The sequence below is a fragment of the Sphaerodactylus townsendi genome, linkage group LG10 (assembly GCF_021028975.2).
Source record: "Sphaerodactylus townsendi isolate TG3544 linkage group LG10, MPM_Stown_v2.3, whole genome shotgun sequence".
NCBI lineage: Eukaryota > Metazoa > Chordata > Lepidosauria > Squamata > Sphaerodactylidae > Sphaerodactylus > Sphaerodactylus townsendi.
Window position 1 is genome coordinate 80112976 of NC_059434.1, and position 20916 is coordinate 80133891.

General features: G+C 46.6%; 1 protein-coding gene across 1 annotated transcript in view; it reads right to left on the minus strand.

Annotated features, from left to right (window-relative positions):
- Window positions 1-20916, minus strand: part of FRAS1 (Fraser extracellular matrix complex subunit 1) — a 200981-nt gene that overhangs the window by 120866 nt on the left and 59199 nt on the right. The window contains exons 14-16 of the mRNA XM_048509698.1: window positions 5084-5236; window positions 4197-4343; window positions 114-260 (exon numbers count right to left, since the gene is read on the minus strand). Coding sequence (XP_048365655.1) covers window positions 114-260; window positions 4197-4343; window positions 5084-5236 — 447 coding nt within the window. The remainder of the gene's footprint in view (window positions 1-113; window positions 261-4196; window positions 4344-5083; window positions 5237-20916) is intronic.

Consider the following 20916-nt stretch of genomic DNA (forward strand, 5'->3'; position numbering starts at 1 on the left):
GAAAACAGAGGTATGTGCATGGAAAGAGCATGAAAGAGACGTCTTATAGCTACATAAGCCAGGCTACTTATTGTCATGATCTGGCGTGAGCACATCTGGATATCTGTTTTTACCTTTGCAGGTCTTGGAAGAGAAATCCAGGTAATACTGAGGAGCGCAGCTGTCGTACTGGCATTCACCAAACAGCAAGACTTTGGATGAGTCTCTGCAGGAGGTACAAGCGGCTCCTGAATCACAGCTCAGGCACGAATGGCTGCAAGCTGGAAAGAGAGAGAAGAAGACAATCACTACTATTCTAGGAAGAAGACAGTCACTACTACTAGGGAGTCACCACTATTCTAGGAAGACAGTCACTACTATTCTAGGAAGAAGACAGTCACTACTACTAGGGAGTCACTACTATTCTAGGAAGACAGTCACTACTATTCTAGGAAGAAGACAGTCACTACTACTAGGGAGTCACCACTATTCTAGGAAGACAGTCACTACTATTCTAGGAAGAAGACAGTCACTACTACTAGGGAGTCACTACTGTTCTAGGAAGACAGTCACTACTATTCTAGGAAGAAGACAGTCACTACTACTAGGGAGTCACTACTATTCTAGGAAGACAGTCACTACTAGGAAGAAGACAGTCACTATTACTAGGGAGTCACTACTGTTCTAGGAAGACAGTCACTACTATTCTAGGAAGAAGACAGTAACTATTACTAGGGAGTCACTACTGTTCTAGGAAGACAGTCACTACTATTCTAGGGAGAAGACAGTCACTACTACTAGGGAGCAGCAGTGGCGTAGGAGGTTAAGAGCTCATGTATCTAATCTGGAGGAACCGGGTTTGATTCCCAGCTCTGCCGCCTGAGCTGTGGAGGCTTATCTGGGGAATTCAGATTAGCCTGTGCACTCCCACACACGCCAGCTGGGTGACCTTGGGATGGTCACAGCTTCTCGGAGCTCTCTCAGCCCCACCTACCTCACAGGGTGTTTGTTGTGAGGGGGGAAGGGAAAGGAGATTGTAAGCCCCTTTGAGTCTCCTGCAGGAGAGAAAGGGGGGATATAAATCCAAACTCTTCTCTTCTATTCTGGCCTTTTAACTCACTGTCCCAAATTTATCCTCCCTCTAGGATTTCACAACTCTCCATGAATTTCCCATCCCAGAGCTGAAAACCCTAGGCCCAGGACAGCTTACACCTCAAATATACCTGTTAGTCTTTAAGGTAACACAAGACTCCTTTTTGTTTAGAGACTCTCAAGCGGTACAGAGTGAGACCCGGGAGAACTATGCCACATGCCTTCGCTAACTGTTTGAACAGGCTTCGGGAGAGAAGTTGGGACATTTAAAAAGTATTAACAGTAGCAAAACTGTGTTAAATGGTTCAGGGAGCCCACCTCACGACTCTCCAAAGAATCCCCTTCCTCATAAAGTGTCCCTCCAGAAAAGTAGACAAGTTGTTATCCGCTGAAATGCTGACATTATACCCCCTCTCCCCGCTACCCAATCCTCTGCCCAAAACCTCTTATTTATCTCATTTTCTATGCGGCTGCATCTGCCTCATTTCATTAATTCCAGAGGGGTGTCAAGAGGCTTAATTAATTAAGATTTGCAACACATTCTAAGAAGATGCGCGGATTAACAGAGCAAAGAAATAGCTAATAATTAGACGTCTGATGAGGTACATTTGCAAACTTCAAAACATACCAGCGACACATTATTCAAAAGGACAGGGAAAAGGCAAACTAAAATTTACACTGGGAGCCGGTTAAGACAGAAGCGCCTCAGCAACGTCCTTCTTATTAACACTGCTTGACATGAGTCTTTCCTTTTAGTGCCCATTTTAATGAATTCATTTCTATTATGCGCGTCTTGGTCCATTACACAATGCACTTCTGTCAAAATTCTTGAATTAAGGAAGATTTCGTCCCTTTGAAGCCTATTCTCACATCTTTATTTGGGTATCCATCTTTCTCCTTCCCTGGGACTTGGGGTGGGCAGCGGAATGTTAAAGCATTCATAGATTAGTTTTTGAAATGTATTATGGAACAAGCTTCTGTAGCACGTAACTCACAGTCCTGTAGCACGTAACTCACAGTCCTGAGTATATCCACCACATTTTTTTCCCTTTAGGCTTTTATACCGCCCTATCCCCAAAGGGCTCCGGGCGGTGTACAACATGTGACAAAATACAATCATAAAACCATCATAAATTAGTTAAAACCTATAAAAGTAGCGGAAGACTAACTATAAAACTGATAATTATAAATATAAGTGGTGCCCGACTGCCTATTATTAAATCCTTTCTCAAAGGGAGGAACGGCGAGTCCCATCCGATAGTATAAGGCCCAAATGTAAGAGCCAAGGAAAAGGGAATCACATCCGATAGTATAAGGCCCAGATGTAAGAGCCAAGGAAAAGGGAATTACATGAATCAGTAATTCCACTATCGCTTAAATGGGAAGGGTTGTTTTTCCAAGAGTCAAATTTGTGTTCTACTTTAGCTTAATCATAGAATCATAGAATGGTTGGAAGAGGCCAAAAGGCCATCAAGTCCAACCCCCTGCAATGCAGGAACATACAACCAAAGTACTCCCGACATATGTTTATCCAGCCTCTGTTTGAAAACCTCCAAAGAGGCTCCACCACTCTCCAAGGCAGTGAATTCCACTGTCGAACAGCCCTGACAGTCAGAAAGTTCTTCCTAATGTTTAGGTGGACACTCTTTTCCTGCACCTTGAATCCATTACTCCGTGTCCTAGCCTCTGAGGCAGAAGAAAACAAGCTTGCTTTCTCTTTGACATGGCACCCCTTCAAATATTTAAACATAGCTATTATGTCCCCCGTTAATCTTCACTTCTCCAGACTAAATATCCCCAGCTCTCTAAGGCCCTTTCCACACGGGCCAAATACAGTGTCCCAGGGACGGCAAAAACACCGTCCCTGAGAGACCGTTCGCACAGGACACGTTGCTGCTGCACAGCAGCGCCGTCCTGGCTTTCCCCAGGCGGCATGAAGCGGCTATTCCGAAAAACAGTGTGTTCCCCGCGGCGCGGCACGAACCAAACCACCTGGAAGCCGCTGTTTTCCCCATTGGCTCCACTCATCGTCTTGTGCAGCATCCCTCTGGAGGTCTGCAGAGACCCGCCCACACTGCCCTGCGACCTCCAGAGGGACGCTGTACGAGACGGTGAGTGGAGGGGGACCACCGAGAGGCGGCTCCGCACGGAACCGCCTCTCTGTCTGCAGGAGCATTCAGGGCTGCGCGCATGCTAGCAGGTGAACAGTCCCTGTGCCTCCACCAGCATACTTCATGCCGGCGGAGGTGCGTTTCCGCACATGTGTGGAAAGGGCGCAAGTCTCTCTTTGCAGGGTATGGGTTCCAGACCTTTTACCATTTTGGTTGCTCTCCTCTGGACATGTTCCAGCTTGTCAATATCCTTCTTGAACTGTGTTGTTCATAACTGAACACAGTACTCTAGGAGAGGTCTGACCAATGCAGAGTAGAATGGTACAATTTACTTCCTTCAATCTAGACACTACACTAGATCAAGGGAAGTAATTGTACCACTCTACTCTGCATTGGTCAGACCTCACCTAGAAGAAGAAGAAGAAGAAGAAGAAGAAGAAGAAGAAGAAGAAGAAGAAGAAGAAGAAGAAGAAGAAGAAGAAGAAGAAGAAGAAGAAGAAGAAGAAGAAGAAGAAGAAGAAGAAGAAGAAGAAGAAGAAGAAGAAGAAGAAGAAGAAGAAGAAGAAGAGGAGTTTGGATTTATATCCCCCCCTTTCTGTCCTGCAGGAGACTCAAAGGGGCTTACAATCTCCTTGCCCTTCCCCCCTCACAACAAACACCCTGTGAGGTGGGTGGGGCTGAGAGAGCTCCAAGAAGCTGTGACTAGCCCAAGGTCACCCAGCTGGCATGTGTGGGAGTGTACAGGCTAATCTGAATTCCCCAGATAAGCCTCCACAGCTCAGGTGACAGAGCTGGGAATCAAACCCGGTTCCTCCAGATTAGATACCCGAGCTCTTAACCTCCTACACCACTGCTGCTCCAAGTACTGTGTTCAGTTTTGGGCTCCAAGACATATTTCAAGACATAGTGGCGATGGAGCTGCAGTTTGTCCTGTTTGGGCAAACGTATATGAGCCCTTCGAACAATGTCATGTTTGGCAAATAAGAAGCAGATGCCAATTGAGGAAACACGTACGTTTGCAATGCTGGTTCTCATCCCTGTAATATCCCAGGTGACAGGTTGAGACGCACATGCCGGTGTGAGAGAGAACGAGGTGGGAATCACACGCCATGCAGGAGGAAGGATCTCCATTGCTGCAGGTTCTACATGAAGGGTGACATCCTGGAGGAGAAGACAGAATGGGCCCAGTCATCTAAAGATGCAGAAAACAAACCTCAAGACTTCTTCTGGTTAGTCACTCAAGTGAATGCTTGAGTGGACTCCCGGAAGAGAATGCTGATTCCCTGCAGGTGTTTAGCTTGGTTCCATCTGGTAGCAAATGGCCAGAGTCCCCCACTGAATCCCCGAACAGTGATGGTGCAAGTCTAGGAGTGAGTGGGCATTCGTTGCTTGGAATAGCTGACTACCCTGAACAAGACACCAGGTGTGTGTAGCTGGCAGGGCCGTACCGCCCAGGGGGACATATGAGGTCAAATGTCCCTGGGCTGCAACAATTTTGTCACGTGGGGGGTGAAAAATTGTTCCCCCACACCCCTCCTCCTTCCCCTCGTGATGACCTGGTCCAAAAAAGTTGTTTGGGCGTGGTGGGGGAGGGTGGCCACCCATACGGAGGTAAGGGGCGGAAAACTATATTTTCCCTTGATACACCTCTAGTACAGTTTGTTGGACTGTAAGCAGTGTGAGGTAGTTTGGCCATGAAAATTACTGAGTGATGTTACTGGGTGAAAACAGGCCACGTGCTCTTTCTCTGCTTAAAACCACTTGGCAGGATTGTTGCAAAGATCACGTGGGGAAAACACCTCCTCCCCCATATCCACAAGCAAAGGTATGCATTGATGGAATGACCAGTCACGAGATTAGATGGTGCGCTTGCTCCTCCCAGTTCTTCAGTTGGTACTCACTTTTGCACACTCCATTGTCTTCATAGTGCCCCACAGGGCAACTGGGCACACAGTGGTCCTTCAGGAGCAAGTGGTGGCCATTTTGACACTTCAAGCAAATGCTTCCCATGTCCTGGAGATCGGCGACACACTGCTGGCACAGAGGGTGACAATCTAAAGAAGAAGAAGAAGAAGAAGAGTTTGGATTTATATCCCCCCTTTCTCTCCTGTAAGGAGACTCAAAGGGGCTGACAATCTCCTTGCCCTTCCCCCCTCACAACAAACACCCTGTGAGGTGGGTGGGGCTGAGAGAGCTCCGAGAAGCTGTGACTAGCCCAAGGTCACCCAGCTGGCGTGTGTGGGAGTGTACAGGCTAATCTGAATTCCCCAGATAAGCCTCCACAACTCAAGCGGCAGAGCTGGGAGTCAAACCCGGTTCCTCCAGATTAGATACACGAGCTCTTAACCTCCTACGACACTGCTGCTCAAGTGGTAGCCATTTTGACACTTCAAGCAAATGCTTCCCATGTCCTGGAGATCAGCGACACACTGCTGGCACAGAGGGTGACAAGCTGAAGAAGTAGAAGAAGTAGAAGTAGAAGTAGAAGTAGTAGTAGAAGAAGAAGGAGGAGGAGGAGCAGGAGCAGGAGCAGGAGGAGGAGGAGCAGGAGGAGGAGGAGGAGGAGAAGGAGGAGGAGGAGGAGTTTGGATTTATATCCCCCTTTCTCTCCTGTAAGGAGACTCAAAGGGGCTTACAATCTCCTTTCCCTCCCCCTCAGGTGGGACTGAGAGAGCTCCGAAGAACTGTGACTAGCCCAAGGTCACCCAGCTGGCGTGTGCTGGCGTGCACAAGCTAATCTGGTCCATCAGATAAATCTCTACAGCTCAAGTGGCAGAGTGGGGAATCAAACCCGGTTCTCCAGATTAGAGTGCACCTGCTCTTAACCATGACACTACGCTGGCTCTCTGGCCACCAGAGCGCCAGCCTGGTGTGGTGGGGCTGGGCCCAGGGGGGAATGAAGAACAGTGATCAAGGGAAAGCAAATCAACAACTGCTGGACAGTTTTCAAATGAGTCCTGCTTAAGCTAAAAGAGTACAATCACCACAGCCTTTAGACATCTTGGTACACGAGGACACTCATTTCTAGACGCTCAGAGGAAGGAATATAAATGTAATAGATTAGTTTTTATGGATTGTTCTTCTCTTTATTACTATCATTATAGCTAAGTTTTATCATTTTAATTATAATTTACAGTTAAATTTAGATTATTTTAAAATTAATAATTCTACATGAAAATTAAAAATTTATATCCATCATTTAAAATGTAGTTAATTTTAATGGGTGTATCTATAACATTTGAACTTAAAACTTCTTTGTTTGGCTAGCCGTGGGAGGATAGCCGTGGCTTAAATAAATAAATAATGCTGCAATCCTAACAGCAGTTTTCAGGGAATCAGCTCTGGGCGGGAAATGAATGCACGCAGGCGCAGGCTGCCACGCACGCCGGTGCACCTCCTGCTAGACTGCTTCAAGTTCTGCGCGCTACTGCTGAGGAGCGGAGGAGGGGCGTAACTAAGGCAAAAATCACATGGCAAAATCACCAATTAGTAACCCCCTCTCGGCACACACAAATAATTAGTAACCTACTCTCGGGAACCTGTGAGAACCTGCTGGATTCCACCTCTGCCGCCATGCCTCTGCAGGGGCGTATGCCCAGTGTGTGGCACACACCACCACCCCATCCCCTTGGTGCTACACTACTGTGAACAGCGACCGCCCGGGACATTTGTCCCCAGACGGCCCCGTGGAAGCTCCGCCTCTGATTCAGACAATTGCGCATAATAGGCAAAGAACTCCAAAGTGTAAAACAGAAGTTAGCCCTGAACTGACCCAAAGGGAGTGATTTGGGAACTTCTGAGGGATCTGGGAACTTTTGAGGATAACTAACGCATAGCTCTGAACCTTCACAAGTAAACTGCAAGTTTTCACACTCGAGACAAAGTTTCATCTGCTGTTCTGTAATGACTCAAATCAGAATCTGTTATGCAAAAATCATCCATGGTCCAACGGGTGCCGGCAGACCAGTTTTCTGCTCTGCTGCTACCGGTATTTGGTGGCTGAGCGTATTCTAAGCTGCCACTGCGCAGTCAACGAGAAGCCACAACAGTGCCGCTCTGCTTGGTCACTCCCTGATATACACCAATATCTGGATTTTTATCCGCCACTTTGCAAAGAAGATTTTAAAATGGAAACTGTATATATAATGCAAATGTTATTTCAATTGGGGCCCACATATTTTGTGAACTTAAACATTCAAGCTACATCCAGATTAGCTGCATCTATAATTCCATTATCATTATACTACTGGGACGAAGACTAGTCCAAGGTGAACTCCTGCTGTGTTTCACAGCTGAGTAGGGATCTGAAGTCACACCTCACTGAGCCAAATCTAGCACTCCATTCACAATACCACACTCAACTGTCACCAGAGGCATATCTAGGGAAAATGCAGCCCCCAAAAAACTTTTTTTTTGCATCAGAAGAAGAAGAAGAGAAGAGTTTGGATTTATATCCCCCCTTTCTCTCCTGCAGGAAACTCAAAGGGGCTTACAATCTCCTTTACCCTTCCCCCCTCACAACAAACACCCTGTGAGGTAGGTGGGGCTGAGAGAGCTCCCAGAAGCTGTGACTAGCCCAAGGTCACCCAGCTGGTGTGTGTGGGAGTGCACAGGCTAATCTGAATTCCCCAGATAAGCCTCCACAGCTCAGGCGGCAGAGCTGGGAATCAAACCCGGTTCCTCCAGATTAGATACACGAGCTCTTAACCTCCTACGCCACTGCTGCATCAGGTCTTGAAGTCAGCGTATGGACCTAGGGAAAAAGAGGAGGGGTGTGGGGGTGATTTTCCACCCCCTCATGACTAAATGGCCGCAGCCCGGGCACATTTGATCCCATATGTCCTCCTGGGCGGTACGCCCCTGGCCTTCACTGGGCATGCATTCATGTGGCCAAAGTAACTGCCACCCAAGAAAGCTGTAAGATATCCAACGCTGTATTTTTACCTACATGGTTTCTTCAGCACACTGAAATCTCTGCGGCCGTCTCTGCGTATTTATTTCTATTGTTATTTTTAAACCATTTAGTGCCCCATAAAAATACGTACGAGGCAGTTAATACAGCATCCATGAAAAACATTAAAACAATTAAGTTAAAATAATAGCAAAAAACCCCAGTAAAAATGGCAGTGAGGTAATAAAAAGGATAGTTAAGGAGATTTTAAAAAAAATAACAGAAATTGTTCTCTAAATTTAAAGTAAAAAATAACAACAGCAAGAATAGTATCAGAAATTTAAAGGGGGTACCAGAGTATTGGGAGAGAAGGTAGAAAGGCATAGCTCGATCTGGTCAGATCTTGGAAGCTAAGTAGGGTTGGTACTTGGATGGCAGGATTGGTACATGCATACAGCACTGACCCCGTAACTCTATTCCTTGCAGTGGGTTTTTCCTGCAGTTGTCTGTTTAAACTGGGGATTCTCCTGCTACGGGGTATCCCTAGGCGAGCCAGCGGCTTCCTGCCACTTCCCATATTGCCTGCCACCTTTTTTGTTTGTTTTTGGCCATAAATTTTTAAAAATAATAGAGTGGCAGGAACTGCTATTGGGTGGGTGGGGGGAAGGGGAGGGGGGAAGGGAGAGGGGCGAGCAAAGCTGAAGTGAGCTCAGGGACAGAGGCACATTTGGGGATTTTGGAAGCCGCTAAGCTTCTCTGATCTGCAGCACAGTGAGTTCAGTAGGGGGGGAAATGTGTGCACAACCACGAATCTTATCCAAAGGAAAGGTGGCACTGACTTAAAGTTTAATACTTAAACTGGGGGGAAGAATGAGGACTAATAAAAGGAAACCCTTCTTCACGCAACGTGTGATTGGTGTTTGGAATATGCTGCCACAGGAGGTGGTGATGGCCACTCACCTGGATAGCTTTAAAAGGGGCTTGGATAGATTTATGGAGGAGAAGTTGATTTATGGCTACCAATCTTGATCCTCTTTGATCTGAGATTGCAAATGCCTTAACAGTCCAGGTGCTCGGGAGCAACAGCCGCAGAAGGCCATTGCTTTCACCTCCTGCATGTGAGCTCCCAAAGGCACCTGGTGGGCCACTGCGAGTAGCAGAGAGCTGGACTAGATGGACTCTGGTCTGATCCAGCTGGCTTGTTCTTATGTTCTTAAAGGTACATTCAGTGAATGTTCTTAAAGGTACGTTCACTCGTAGTCTGCCTTCAGTGAATGGCCAGAGACTGCAGAGAAAGGCAAGTCAACTCTGCTTCTCACTTGCCTTGAAAGCTCTTTGCTGAGGTCCCCAAAGGTCGGCTGCGACTTGATAGTACATATTGACGTATGTGCATAGCAGCACTCTAGATTAAAACCGGCAATAGAAGTAGCAGGGTCAAATCAAACTGAGTCAGATAAATAACTCAGCAAAAGGCTTGGAATTTTGCAAACACCTTTGCACTTGCCTAACACACAGCAGATTCCGAACCAGGCAAGTTTCTATAAGGAGAGCGTTCCAAAATCCCAGCAGCGCCCTATACCTGGTGGTCCCCGGCCTTGCTTTGAATATGGGGGACACACAGAACAAGAGCACTGAAATCGGACATGCCAGACTTGTGACGCTTGGCCATGTTCATCCACCTGTGCCAGGTGCGCAGCGCTGCCCCACTCCCAAGGCAGTTTGTCAGCCCAGCCAGCGAGACAGGAGTGGAAATTACAGCAAGGGGAGGCAGCAACCCATCGGCAAATGGCTCCTGACCTTCCCTTGAACTGCAGGAGTTTCAAAAGGTTTTACAAGCAGCCTTTTGTCTGAGACGCAGGGACAATGTAAGGGATCCTGGAAGCCAAATTAATTCTCATTACAGTGATTTAGAAAATTATAACGGAAATGACGGCTGTCTTGAAAGAAATGCCCTGATGAGGTTGCCTCCGACATACTGGGCTTGATGTCCAGGCCTCTCTGGAGAGGCTACGTTTTCCGTCCCTTTCTCTTTTTTCTGAAAACTTTCACTGAAGATAGATGACAAGATAACTGGGAAGCAGGAGCTGAGGTTTCAAAGGAAGCAGCAGCTCAGATTCCAACAGCACTCCCCTGGCAGCGAACAAACAAAGGCATCTATCTCTGCACAGTCCAAAAGGAAAGCATCTTGAAGCCCTGCCAATTTCAGTTTGGAGAAATTAGGAATATACTTAAAATTCGGTGGAAATAGAACATATTGAATCTTCGCTGGATCAGGCCCTGATTTTACTAGAGAGATTTTTACAATGGAGAGCCAGTGTGGGGACAGACAGCACGACGTGTTGGTTACGAAGAAGAAGAAGAAGAAGAAGAAGAAGAAGAAGAAGAAGAAGAAGAAGAAGAAGAAGAAGAAGAAGAAGAAGAAGAAGAAGAAGAAGAAGAAGAAGAAGAAGAAGAAGAAGAAGAAGAAGAAGAAGAAGAAGAGGAAGAAGAAGAGGAAGAAGAAGAAGGAGGAGGAGGAGGAGGAGGACGAGGACGAGGAGGACGAGGACGAGGAGGATGAGGAGGACGAGGAGGACGAGGAGGAGGACGAGGAGTTTGGATTTATACCTCACCTTTTTCTCCTGTAAGGAAGAAGAAGAAGAGTTTGGATTTATATCCCCCCTTTCTCTCCTGCAGGAGTCTCAAAGGGCCTTACAATCTCCTTGCCCTTCCACCCTCACAACAAACACCCTGTGAGGTAGGTGGGGCTGAGAGAGCTCCGGGAAGCTGTGACTAGGTCACCCAGCCCAAGGTCACCCAGCCCAAGGTCACCCAGCTGGCGTGTGTGGGAGTGCGCAGGCTAATCTGAATTCCCCAGATAAGCCTCCACAGCTCAGGTGGCAGAGCTGGGAAACTTAAGGAGACTCAAGGTGGCTTACAAGCTCCTTTCCCTTCCTCTCCCCACAACAGACACCTTGTGAGGTAGGTGGGGCTGAGAGAGTTCAGACAGAACTGTGACTACCCCAAGGTCACCCAGCAGGAATGTAGGAGTACGGAAACTCACCTGATTTCCCAGATAAGCCTCCGCCACTCAGGTAGAAGAGAGGGGAATCAAACCCGGTTTTCCAGATCAGAATCCACCTGCTCTCAACCACTGCACCACGCTGACTCTCAAACTTAATGGCACTTAATTAGGCTTCAGTTTGAGGAGCACCAAAGATCCACACTGGGCTGTTTTTCATTCTCCCATGTGCCAGTTATGCTCCCCAGACAACCTCCTCCTGGCAGTGTTCTCTCTTAGGACTCTCTGTACAGGAACGGGTAGGTCAGGGATTTCTCTCTGGTAGATGGAAAGGTGTAGCAGGGTGAGTACAGAGAGTCCTTTCTGGCTACATTCAAGAAGAAGCGCAAGAGGGAATTTAGAGAAAGCGGAATGGTCTCAGGAGATCTAAAGGTAAAGGTAGTTCCCAGTGCAAGCACAGAGTCTTTACTGACCCATGGGGAGACATTACATCACAATGCAGACTATGTTTTTGGAGTATCATTGCCTTCCCTAGTTATCTACACTTTAGCCCGATGGTGGCCAGACATACCTGTGGTAGGAAGCAGTGCACCCGCCCCCCCTAAAAATGCATTTGCAATACAGGACAAGAGGGATGCCATCTCCCTGAGTCTGTACTGTGGTGTCTACCGGAAAGGAACCTGCCTAGGCAAATCCTCCAGTCTCACATTGGAATGTGTAGCTGCCAGCTACACCCTTCTATGCCTTGAGTATCGCTATCTGGATGATGCTGGCTAAGCTCTGGGAAAGAGCCACAGTCCCTGGAAAACTGTACGGCTGCTCCCTCGTTCACAACGGACAGGCTGAATGCCAGCCAGCCTGATACAATCAAAGGCCCCTTCCGCACACGCAAAATAATGCATTTTCAAACCACTTTCACAACTGTTTGCAACTGGATTTTGCCATTCCGCACAGCTTCAAAGAGCACTGAAAGCAGTTTGAAAGTGCATTATTCTGCATGTGCGGAATGAGCCAAAGTATCTTGCTAGCTATTCTTACCTTGCTAATTCTAACTCACCCCTTCCTGCCCCACTTCTGGGAACCACTTTACCTTAGTTTGAATTGCAATACCCCAGAATTGTGATTTCATCAATTTCACCCTAAAGCTAATCAATCACTGGACACTCCCTGGCTTTTGACTCATCTAAGATGAATTGTACTCCCCTGAAGGACAAGAACTTCGTTTTTTTAAAGGAAGATTAGCTCTCTTAATATTTGGCTGGAGGACCAAATTTCCCTGTTATCTAGGATGCCCACACTGCAGCCCAGTGCCTTCTGAACTGGACTCTGGTTCAGTTGCGCTGTGTGCCAGCTCTCTCCCCCTCCACTTGGAATTTATTTTATTTATTTATTTATGGGTTTTGTATACCACCCTATCCCCGAAGGGCTCTGGGCGGTGCACAACATAATTTCCTCACACAGCATATACAAACAAAACCCCATTAAAATTAAATTAAATTAAAACACAGCGGTAATTAACAAAGATGGCATCAGCAATAAAACCCTCCCAGAGAGGGGGGAAACAGAGCTGAGAAGTGGGTCCTTTGGCACTCCAGATGTTATGGACTACAATTCCCATCAGCCCCTGCCAATATGGCCAATTGGCCATGCTGGCAGGGGCTGATGGGAATTGTAGTCCATAACATCTGGAGTGCCAAAGGTTCGCCACCACTGACCTACTCTATTCCAAACCTATCTTTCTTCCCTTTTTAAATACTAGACTTCTTGAAACTCTTTGTATGGCCACCTCGAGCCCAAGGAAATAAGAGGGGATCCAACTATTTTAAATAAAATTTATTTCAGCCACAATTTTATATAACAGTTCAAAATTTCCCTGGCCTTGAAGGGCAGGCTCTCCTCCTGGGTCAGGTGGTGCCAACAAATATCAAGGCCCTCAGGTCTATGGCCTTCTTTGGCTTCTTAGTCACACTTCTCCCCAAAAGTGATACTTCAAAAGTTTAACTTTCCGGTTGCACTGAATGTCGCCGCACATCAGTTTGACTTTGCAGTCTGTGCTTCTGTGAGTTCCCGTAATTGGACAGCTTTGTTCTGGGGGGAAAAGAGGTCTCTCTATAGCCTACAGTGCTGCTTTGACCATGTGGACATCAAAAAGGAGGATACACCATTGATCTCTCTGGAAAAGAAAAATGAAAGAAGGCTCAAAGTGAACTGGATGGACCACGGGGAAATGGAGCGGAAAGAAAGGGGAGGGAGGATGGTAATGTCCCTCGCAGAAGCTGCTTCAGATGTTTCACCAGAGCATTTTGTGGAGCCCCCTCCCCCAAGAAAAAGAATACAGAGTCCTCTTTAAAGTTCTCTGCTCCCTGCCATATCAATATAAACACTATATTTTTTTCTTCACGAGTCACATGGGAGATGAACGGGAAATCTATTTTATAGTCTTTTACGACTACAATCACAAGCTATTGGGTAGAAAGGAAGAGCTACATCATGAGCTCAAACATGCACAGGTTTCTGGTAATTCCAAGAATGGAAGTACTCAAAATGTCCTTTATGGATATAGAAACGTAGGCTCATTCCGCACATGCAGAATAATGCACTTTCAAACTGCTTCCAGTGCTCTTTGAAGCTGTGCGGAATAGCAAAATCCACTTGCAAACAGTTGTGAAAGTGGTTTGAAAATGCATTATTTTGGGTGTGCGGAAGGGGCCATAGAGTCAGAAGGTATCTCAAGGCTCATCTAGCCCAACCTCCTGCACAATGCAGGAAGTTCACAACTAATCTGCCCCCACTCCCCCAATGACCCTGCTGTATTCCCAAGGGGATAAAGCATAAATTCATTTCTTTCCTGCTGCCTGTAAACAACCACAAGCAAATCTTAATCTCTGCTTCCTAAGTGGTTGACTTTGACCAAACAAAGGATGAACAGAAGGAATCCTACCTCACTACCCAGTAGGAAGAATCTCAAGAGGGCCTTGCCAGCTCTCCCAGTGCCAACTACGTAAGGTGAATGAATGCATATGTGCAAGAGCAGAGGACTGCACCTCTTGGTTTACCCCGATCTGTACATCCAACGCAACTGCGCCTGCACCAACTCTCGGCAGAAGACCCAATCTATGCACAGAGTTCAAGGACAGAACCAGTAAAATCCTGACCATTCTCCCTGAATGGCAGCATTGATTTGATCTAGAACCCAGGTAGCATCCAGGAAATTCAAAAACATTCCACACTGTGATATCAACAAACACTGTCTAAAGACGACTCAAATCGTAGGAGGCATGATTTGGAAATTTCCCCTCGGCCACACCACTTATAATAAGTAGGGCTTTTGGCAAATTAATTGAAACTCTGTGTATGGCCACCTTGAGTCCAAGGATATAAGAGGGGATCTAACTATTTTAAACCTTGATAAATTAGGTGAGTGGGCTAAGAAATGGCAAATGCAGCTCAATGTAGCTAAATGTAAAGTGATGCACATAGGGGCAAAAAATCCAAAACTTCACATACACGCTACAGGGGTCAGTGCTATCAGTCACAGATCAGGAAAGGGATTTGGGCGTCTTAGTTGATAGTTCCATGGGAATGTCAACTCAATGCATGGCAGCTGTGAAAAAGGCAAACTCTATGCTGGGGATCATTAGGAAAGGAGTTGATAATAAAACTGCAAGGATTGTCATGCCCTTATATAAAGCAGTGGTGCGACCCCACTTGGAGTACTGTGTTCAGTTCTGGTCGCCACATCTCAAAAAGGATATCGAAGAGATAGAAAAAGTGCAGAAAAGGGCAACGAGGATGATTGAAGGATTGGAGCACCTTCCTTATGAGGAGAGGCTGCAGCGTTTGGGACTCTAGTTTGGAGAGGAGAGGAGACGTCTGAGGGGGGATATGATTGAAGTCTATAAAATTATGCATGGGGTAGAAAATGTAGAAAATTTTTCTCTCTTTCTCACAATACTAGAACCAGGGGGCATTCATTGAAAATGCTGGGGGGAAGAATTAGGACTAATAAAAGGAAACACTTCTTCATGCAACGTGTGATTGGTGTTTAGAATATGCTGCCACAGGAGGTGGTGATGGCCACTAACCTGGATAGCTTTAAAAAGGGCTTGGACAGATTTACAGAGGAGAAGTCAATCTATGGCTACCAATCTTGATCCTCCTTGATCTCAGATTGCAAATGCCTTAGCAGACCAGGTGCTCGGGAGCAGCAGCAGCAGAAGGCCTTTGCTTTCACATCCTGCATGTGAGCTCCCAAAGGCACCTGGTGGGCCACTGCGAGTAGCAGAGAGCTGGACTAGATGGACTCTGGTCTGATCCAGCAGGCTAGTTCTTATGTTCTTATGTTCCTATGTTCTTAATTCAGCTTAGCCTTGCTGGGGCTTGTAGGCAAGAATACCATGGGATTACCCTCCTGATGTCCTGGAAAGGAAGAATACAAAATGCGATAAATAAAACTCAAGTATCCAACCCTCCAAAATTCCTCATTCCGCTCGGTGTCATTCTCATGGTCATAATTGCAGGCTACGGAATCTTATGATTCGGCATCCCGTGTTGGTGCGACTTGTGTTGATGTTTACCAAGTTTTTCCGACCGTTGTAAATCTCCGCAAAAACACTGCGGCAGAGCAGTATATAACCTTGCAGGCCATAAAACAAACAGCCAAATAAATCACATTCTTCTGGAATCCTGCCTCCGCTGGCTTGTAGAAAGGTTCTTCTCATTTGCCAATTAAATTAACTCCTGTTAATTGGTTCACATAGCCTACAGCTTTCTTTCAACCTGAAGAACGGCCATCCAGGGCAAAAGACAGAAAGAGCCATTTTTCTGGCCAAGATACGCAGGGCGGGGAGGATTTAAAGTCTCCCACAGTTAAAATGTTCTCTTTCGCCACTGGCGTCTCTTGTTGCAATTAGCTTGCAATCGGCAAACCATTTCCCTTCCGGGTACCGAAGGAATAAGATGTGACTCTAAATGCAAGAAAGTGTTCCCTTGAAGTCCCCACACACTATTCTCCCTCAAGGTTCTGAGAAAAAAACATCCCGAATTAGCATTGATGGATGACTCGATAGCTATGAAAATATTGTTAGAGAAGTTGGGTGTGCGAGTTTCCTCCCCTCAAAAAAGCCCTTAAGATACTAAGAAAAGCATTATTGTAATACAAATATAGCGTTCCCAGTTGATACGGTATGTGACAGCCGCTTGTTACCTGACGATTAACACACATAAATTCACACAGCGCTATTTCTATAAGTGTTCAGAGGCACGGGGAAAGGGACAGCCGCCGTCACGAAGCAAAAACCAACTTTCTGTGACGAGCCACTGCTAAGCCAAATTCTTCAACCTCATCGCAAATCAAGTTATGTGTGCAAAATTATGCAGCTCATGAAAAAAGAGGGTTTTTTTCCCCCCAAATCAAACTTGATTGCCTAACTGGGGGAACATGCAATTTAGCATTATGAACGGCAAACTGAGGAAAGGGACTCTTGGTCAAGGTCAAAGAAACAAGTACAGAAGTTGTTGGGCGGTTTTCGTGCCATTAAAAGCATTGAGCTCTGTACGTCTGCTGTCCTAATCAGGGCTGGCAAAACCAGAATGTGACTGAGTTATAGGCCCTGCAATTAGCTCAAGCATTCGAGAAGGATATTGCAAGTTGGAACGGGTCCAGAGGAGGACCAAAATGTTAAAAAATCTGGATTCCATGCCCTAAGAGGAGTGGCTTGGAAAGCCAGATATGTTTAGTCTGGAGAAGAGAAGGTTTAAGGGGTGACACGAAAGCCATGTTGAAATATTTGAAGGGATGTCATGTTGAAGAGGGAGCAAGCTTGTTTTCAGGAGTTGGACAGTGAGAGAAAAGAAGGGGAATGGGAGGGCAGCGATCCCTAGAGTCTAGATGCTAATGCCACTTCCTGTGTGATTGGAAGTGATGTCATCAGGTCACAAGTGATACTCTAGAATTCAGTCAAAACTCTATGGTTAAACCATCGAGTTTGGCCCAAAATGCTACAGTGCAGATGATGGCACAATGACACCCCCTTTCACTCAACACATTGATGGCAAAATCATTATGTTGCTGGCAAGCCCCCCTCTCAAAGGTGAGTCTCCCTCTAGTTGTCAGCTGTATGCTGGTGAAGTTATATATAGCTACCTCACCGCAAGATATATGTAACCAGCCTACTAAATGTTATCGCTGCTATTCTGGGGCATTCTTTCCTTGATATTTTGCTTTAAGGCTTCACACGCCGTGTAGATAACTAGGCTTTCCCCTGACACTTTAGTCCCATGGGAAACAGGGTTGTTTCTGCTGTCCAGTGGGGGTAGGATGCCAGGTGGCTTTATCTCTGTCTATCGCCAACCCTGGGGCACCTCAGCTCCAAACTTTTTCTCACATTCCTTGGGAAACAGGGAAGGGGGAGCAGCATTGGAATAAAACAGGTAGCAAAAGCCAGGTTCCCCAGAGGGATTGAGCACCTTCCTTATGAGGTGAGGCTGCAGCGTTCGGGACTCTTTAGTTTGGAGAGGAGACGTCTGAGGGGGGATATGATTGAAGTCTATAAAATTATGCATGGGGTAGAAAATGTCGACAGAGAGAAATTTTTCTCCCTTTCTCACAATACTTGAACCAGGGGGCATTCATTGAAAATGCTGGGGGGAAGAATTAGGACTAATAAAAGGAAACACTTCTTCACGCAACGTGTGATTGGTGTTTGGAATATGCTGCCACGGGAGATGGTGATGGCCACTAACCTGGATAGCTTTAAAAAGGGCTTGGACAGATTTATGGAGGAGAAGTCGATCTATGGCTACCAATCTTGATCCTCCTTGATCTCAGATTGCAAATGCCTTAAGGCCAGCCGCAATGATGCGGCTGGCCTCCACTCGAGCCAGGGCCTTCACGGCTCTGGCGCCGGCCTGGTGGAACACTCTCCCTCCAGCTGTCCAGGCCCTGCGGGACCTTGGGGATTTCCGCAGGGCCTGTAAGACTGAGTTATTCCACCGGGCCTTTGGAGAGACCGGCCGCTGAGGGTGCCCCTGCCCCCTCCTCTTTACCCCCATGGACCCTAATACCATCAGGACCCATTATTTCGCATTAGGAGGGTTTCGTAAGGGCTCGGGCGATGCTTTAAGATATGACTGTTGTTTTAATTATATGTATGTTTTTAGCTGATGTTTTATCTGTACACCGCCCTGAGCCCTTCGGGGATAGGGCGGTATACTAAATTTAATAAATAATAATTATTATTATTATTAGCAGACCAGATGCTCGGGAGCAGCAGCAGCAGAAGGCCATTGCTTTCACATCCTGCATGTGAGCTCCCAAAGGCACCTGGTGGGCCACTGCGAGTAGCAGAGTGCTGGACTAGATGGACTCTGGTCTGATCCAGCAGGCTAGTTCTTATGTTCTTATGTTCTTAACTGGCTTTGTCCAGCTGGGTGCTTCAATGCCTGTCAAAAAACCACTACTGATCAATACTACAGAGTCTGCTTATTGCTTCAAGGTTTGAGACCTAACAGGTTGGAGGGAAGCATCAAGCTTTGCTGAACAAAGGGACAAGATACCAGCCTTCCCCTCTACAACCTGCCTTCTACCAAGTGAGACCACTGACCCACTAACTCTTAACTGACTACACAGACTGGGCAGCAACTCTGCAAGGTCCCAGGCACAGACAAATATTTCCCAGTGACCTTTACCTGTGATCCTTTAACTGGGCACTGAACCCTGGAAGCTGTGGCAGGCAGAAAAGAAAATACTTTGTGCTAAGGCCCCCTTTAAAGAAAACATCTCAAGAAAAAAAAGCTGCACAATTAATTTGCACTCAAGTCTCTCTCCTCCACCCCACCCCTTTCCCCGCTATCAGTACCAATCTCTCCTTTCCCCATCTCGGCTGCTGGAAGACAAAATAATAACTTGGCTGCGGTAGAAAACAAAATAAGCTGGGAGAAGTTATTTCCCGAGATCAAAGAAATAAGCCTTTTGCTTTCCAAAAGCCAAATAAAACATAGAGAAGGGGAGTGGGTCACCGTGAAGGACTCGAGAGGGGGGGGGAGAGATGTTTGAAGCCTTTTGCATTCCCCCCCCCCTTTCTTTATGGACCGCTCCCCAATCCATTATCTTTTTTGGAAACTCTGAGTGCTGGCAGAATCCCCGCCAGTCTTATCTCTCCCTCGATAAACAGAGAGGAAAAATAGCCACATTAAAGCACTGAAGTGATTGGAGCGAATCCTGGCTGGCGTTTATACTTGCCCTCCTCTAGATTAAAACAGGATGCATCGCTTTTAAATAGGTAAGCGCAATTAGCCTCCCCTGGCTGAGGTTCATGTGTACAGAAAGGACTCTGCCCAACCCACTGGGAAGCCAGACTGGTGTGGAGGATCGACTGGGAGAGCTGAGTATAAGCCCACATTCTCCCACATAGCTTGCTGGCTCCAGCTTGGCCAGCCCCTCTCCCTTTGTCTAACTTACACAGGGCTGTTGTTAAGAGTAAAATCGGAACGAGAGAGCCACGGCCATTTACGTACTTGTGGTGTAGTGGTTAAGAGCAGGTGGATTCTAATCTGGAGAACCAAGTTGGATTCCCCACTCCTCCACCTGAGTGGCAGAGGCTTATCTGGTGAACCAGATGTGTTTCCGCACTCCTTCAGTTCTCCTGGGTGACCTTGGGCTAGTCACAGTTCTTTGGACCTCTCTCAGTCCCACCTACCTCACAAGGTGTCTGTTGTGAGGAGAGGAAGGGAAAGGAGCTTGTAAGCCACCTTGAGTCTCCTTACAGGAGAGAAATGTGGGGTATAAATCCAAACAAAAACAACTCCTCCTCCTCCCCCTTTGCACAGAGCATACATTCCCTTTGGGGTGGATTCTCAGTTATGCACACATTTCCCTCGTTTTGGCAATCTCCCCGCTCTCAGATTAGAGAATCTCAGCAGTTTCTGGAAGCTCTGAAAATGAGACCTTTCATCAGCATGCATTTGGAGCCTTCAGGTTTTCCTGCTCCTAGCTGCCTTCCCCTGCCCACAAAATAACATTATCCCGTTCTTCCGGCCACCACTTCAGAAGCATTGGAAGTTCTGCTTTTTTGAGTTCTTTGATTTCCACGCTGAGGGTCAGTCAGTTGACATGAAACCTATATGATCTAGTCTAGTGAATTCCTGCTAGACCACAAAAGGCACTCCCCACCACTTTTAAAATTGACAGGACCAGACTACAGCAAAGTAAGATTTTAACAGAGATCATCTTGACTGCCCATGTGTCCAGTGACATCATATAGGCAACATTGCGATTCTGATCAGATAAAAGAGAAAGGATTTTGTCTGCCACAGAATACTGGGCAAACCTAGCGAAAATGGCTACGAGGATCTTGGCCCTGGGAATCAAATGAAGGTTGTTCTGAGCACCTTGCAAAAAGGTTGGGATGAACATGCACAGGATAAGCTAGTCATTAGGAGCACACCTCATTGAAACGGCCATTCTTTCATATAGATATCATTCATTCCAGTGGGTCTTGCGCACTATTCCCAGTGGATCAGGCCCACTCCTTATATGAATAAATCTTAGCTTTCTATCCATCCACTTGTCTTTTGACATCGTCCATCCATTATTCAAAGCACTGGCAAGATACATTTTCTGGAGGTTCTCTTCCATTCATTTCAGTGGGTCTTGGGCATTTCCCCAGTGGATCAGGTCCACCGTCTATACGAATAAATCTTAGCTTTCTCCCCACCCCCTCTCTTGACATAGCCTATCCATCATTCATAGCTGTGCCAATATACCTTTTCTAAAGATCTCTTCCTGACAGTCCTGGCCTCTCATATATTAAAAAACTCAACTCAATCCAGACCTAATCAAT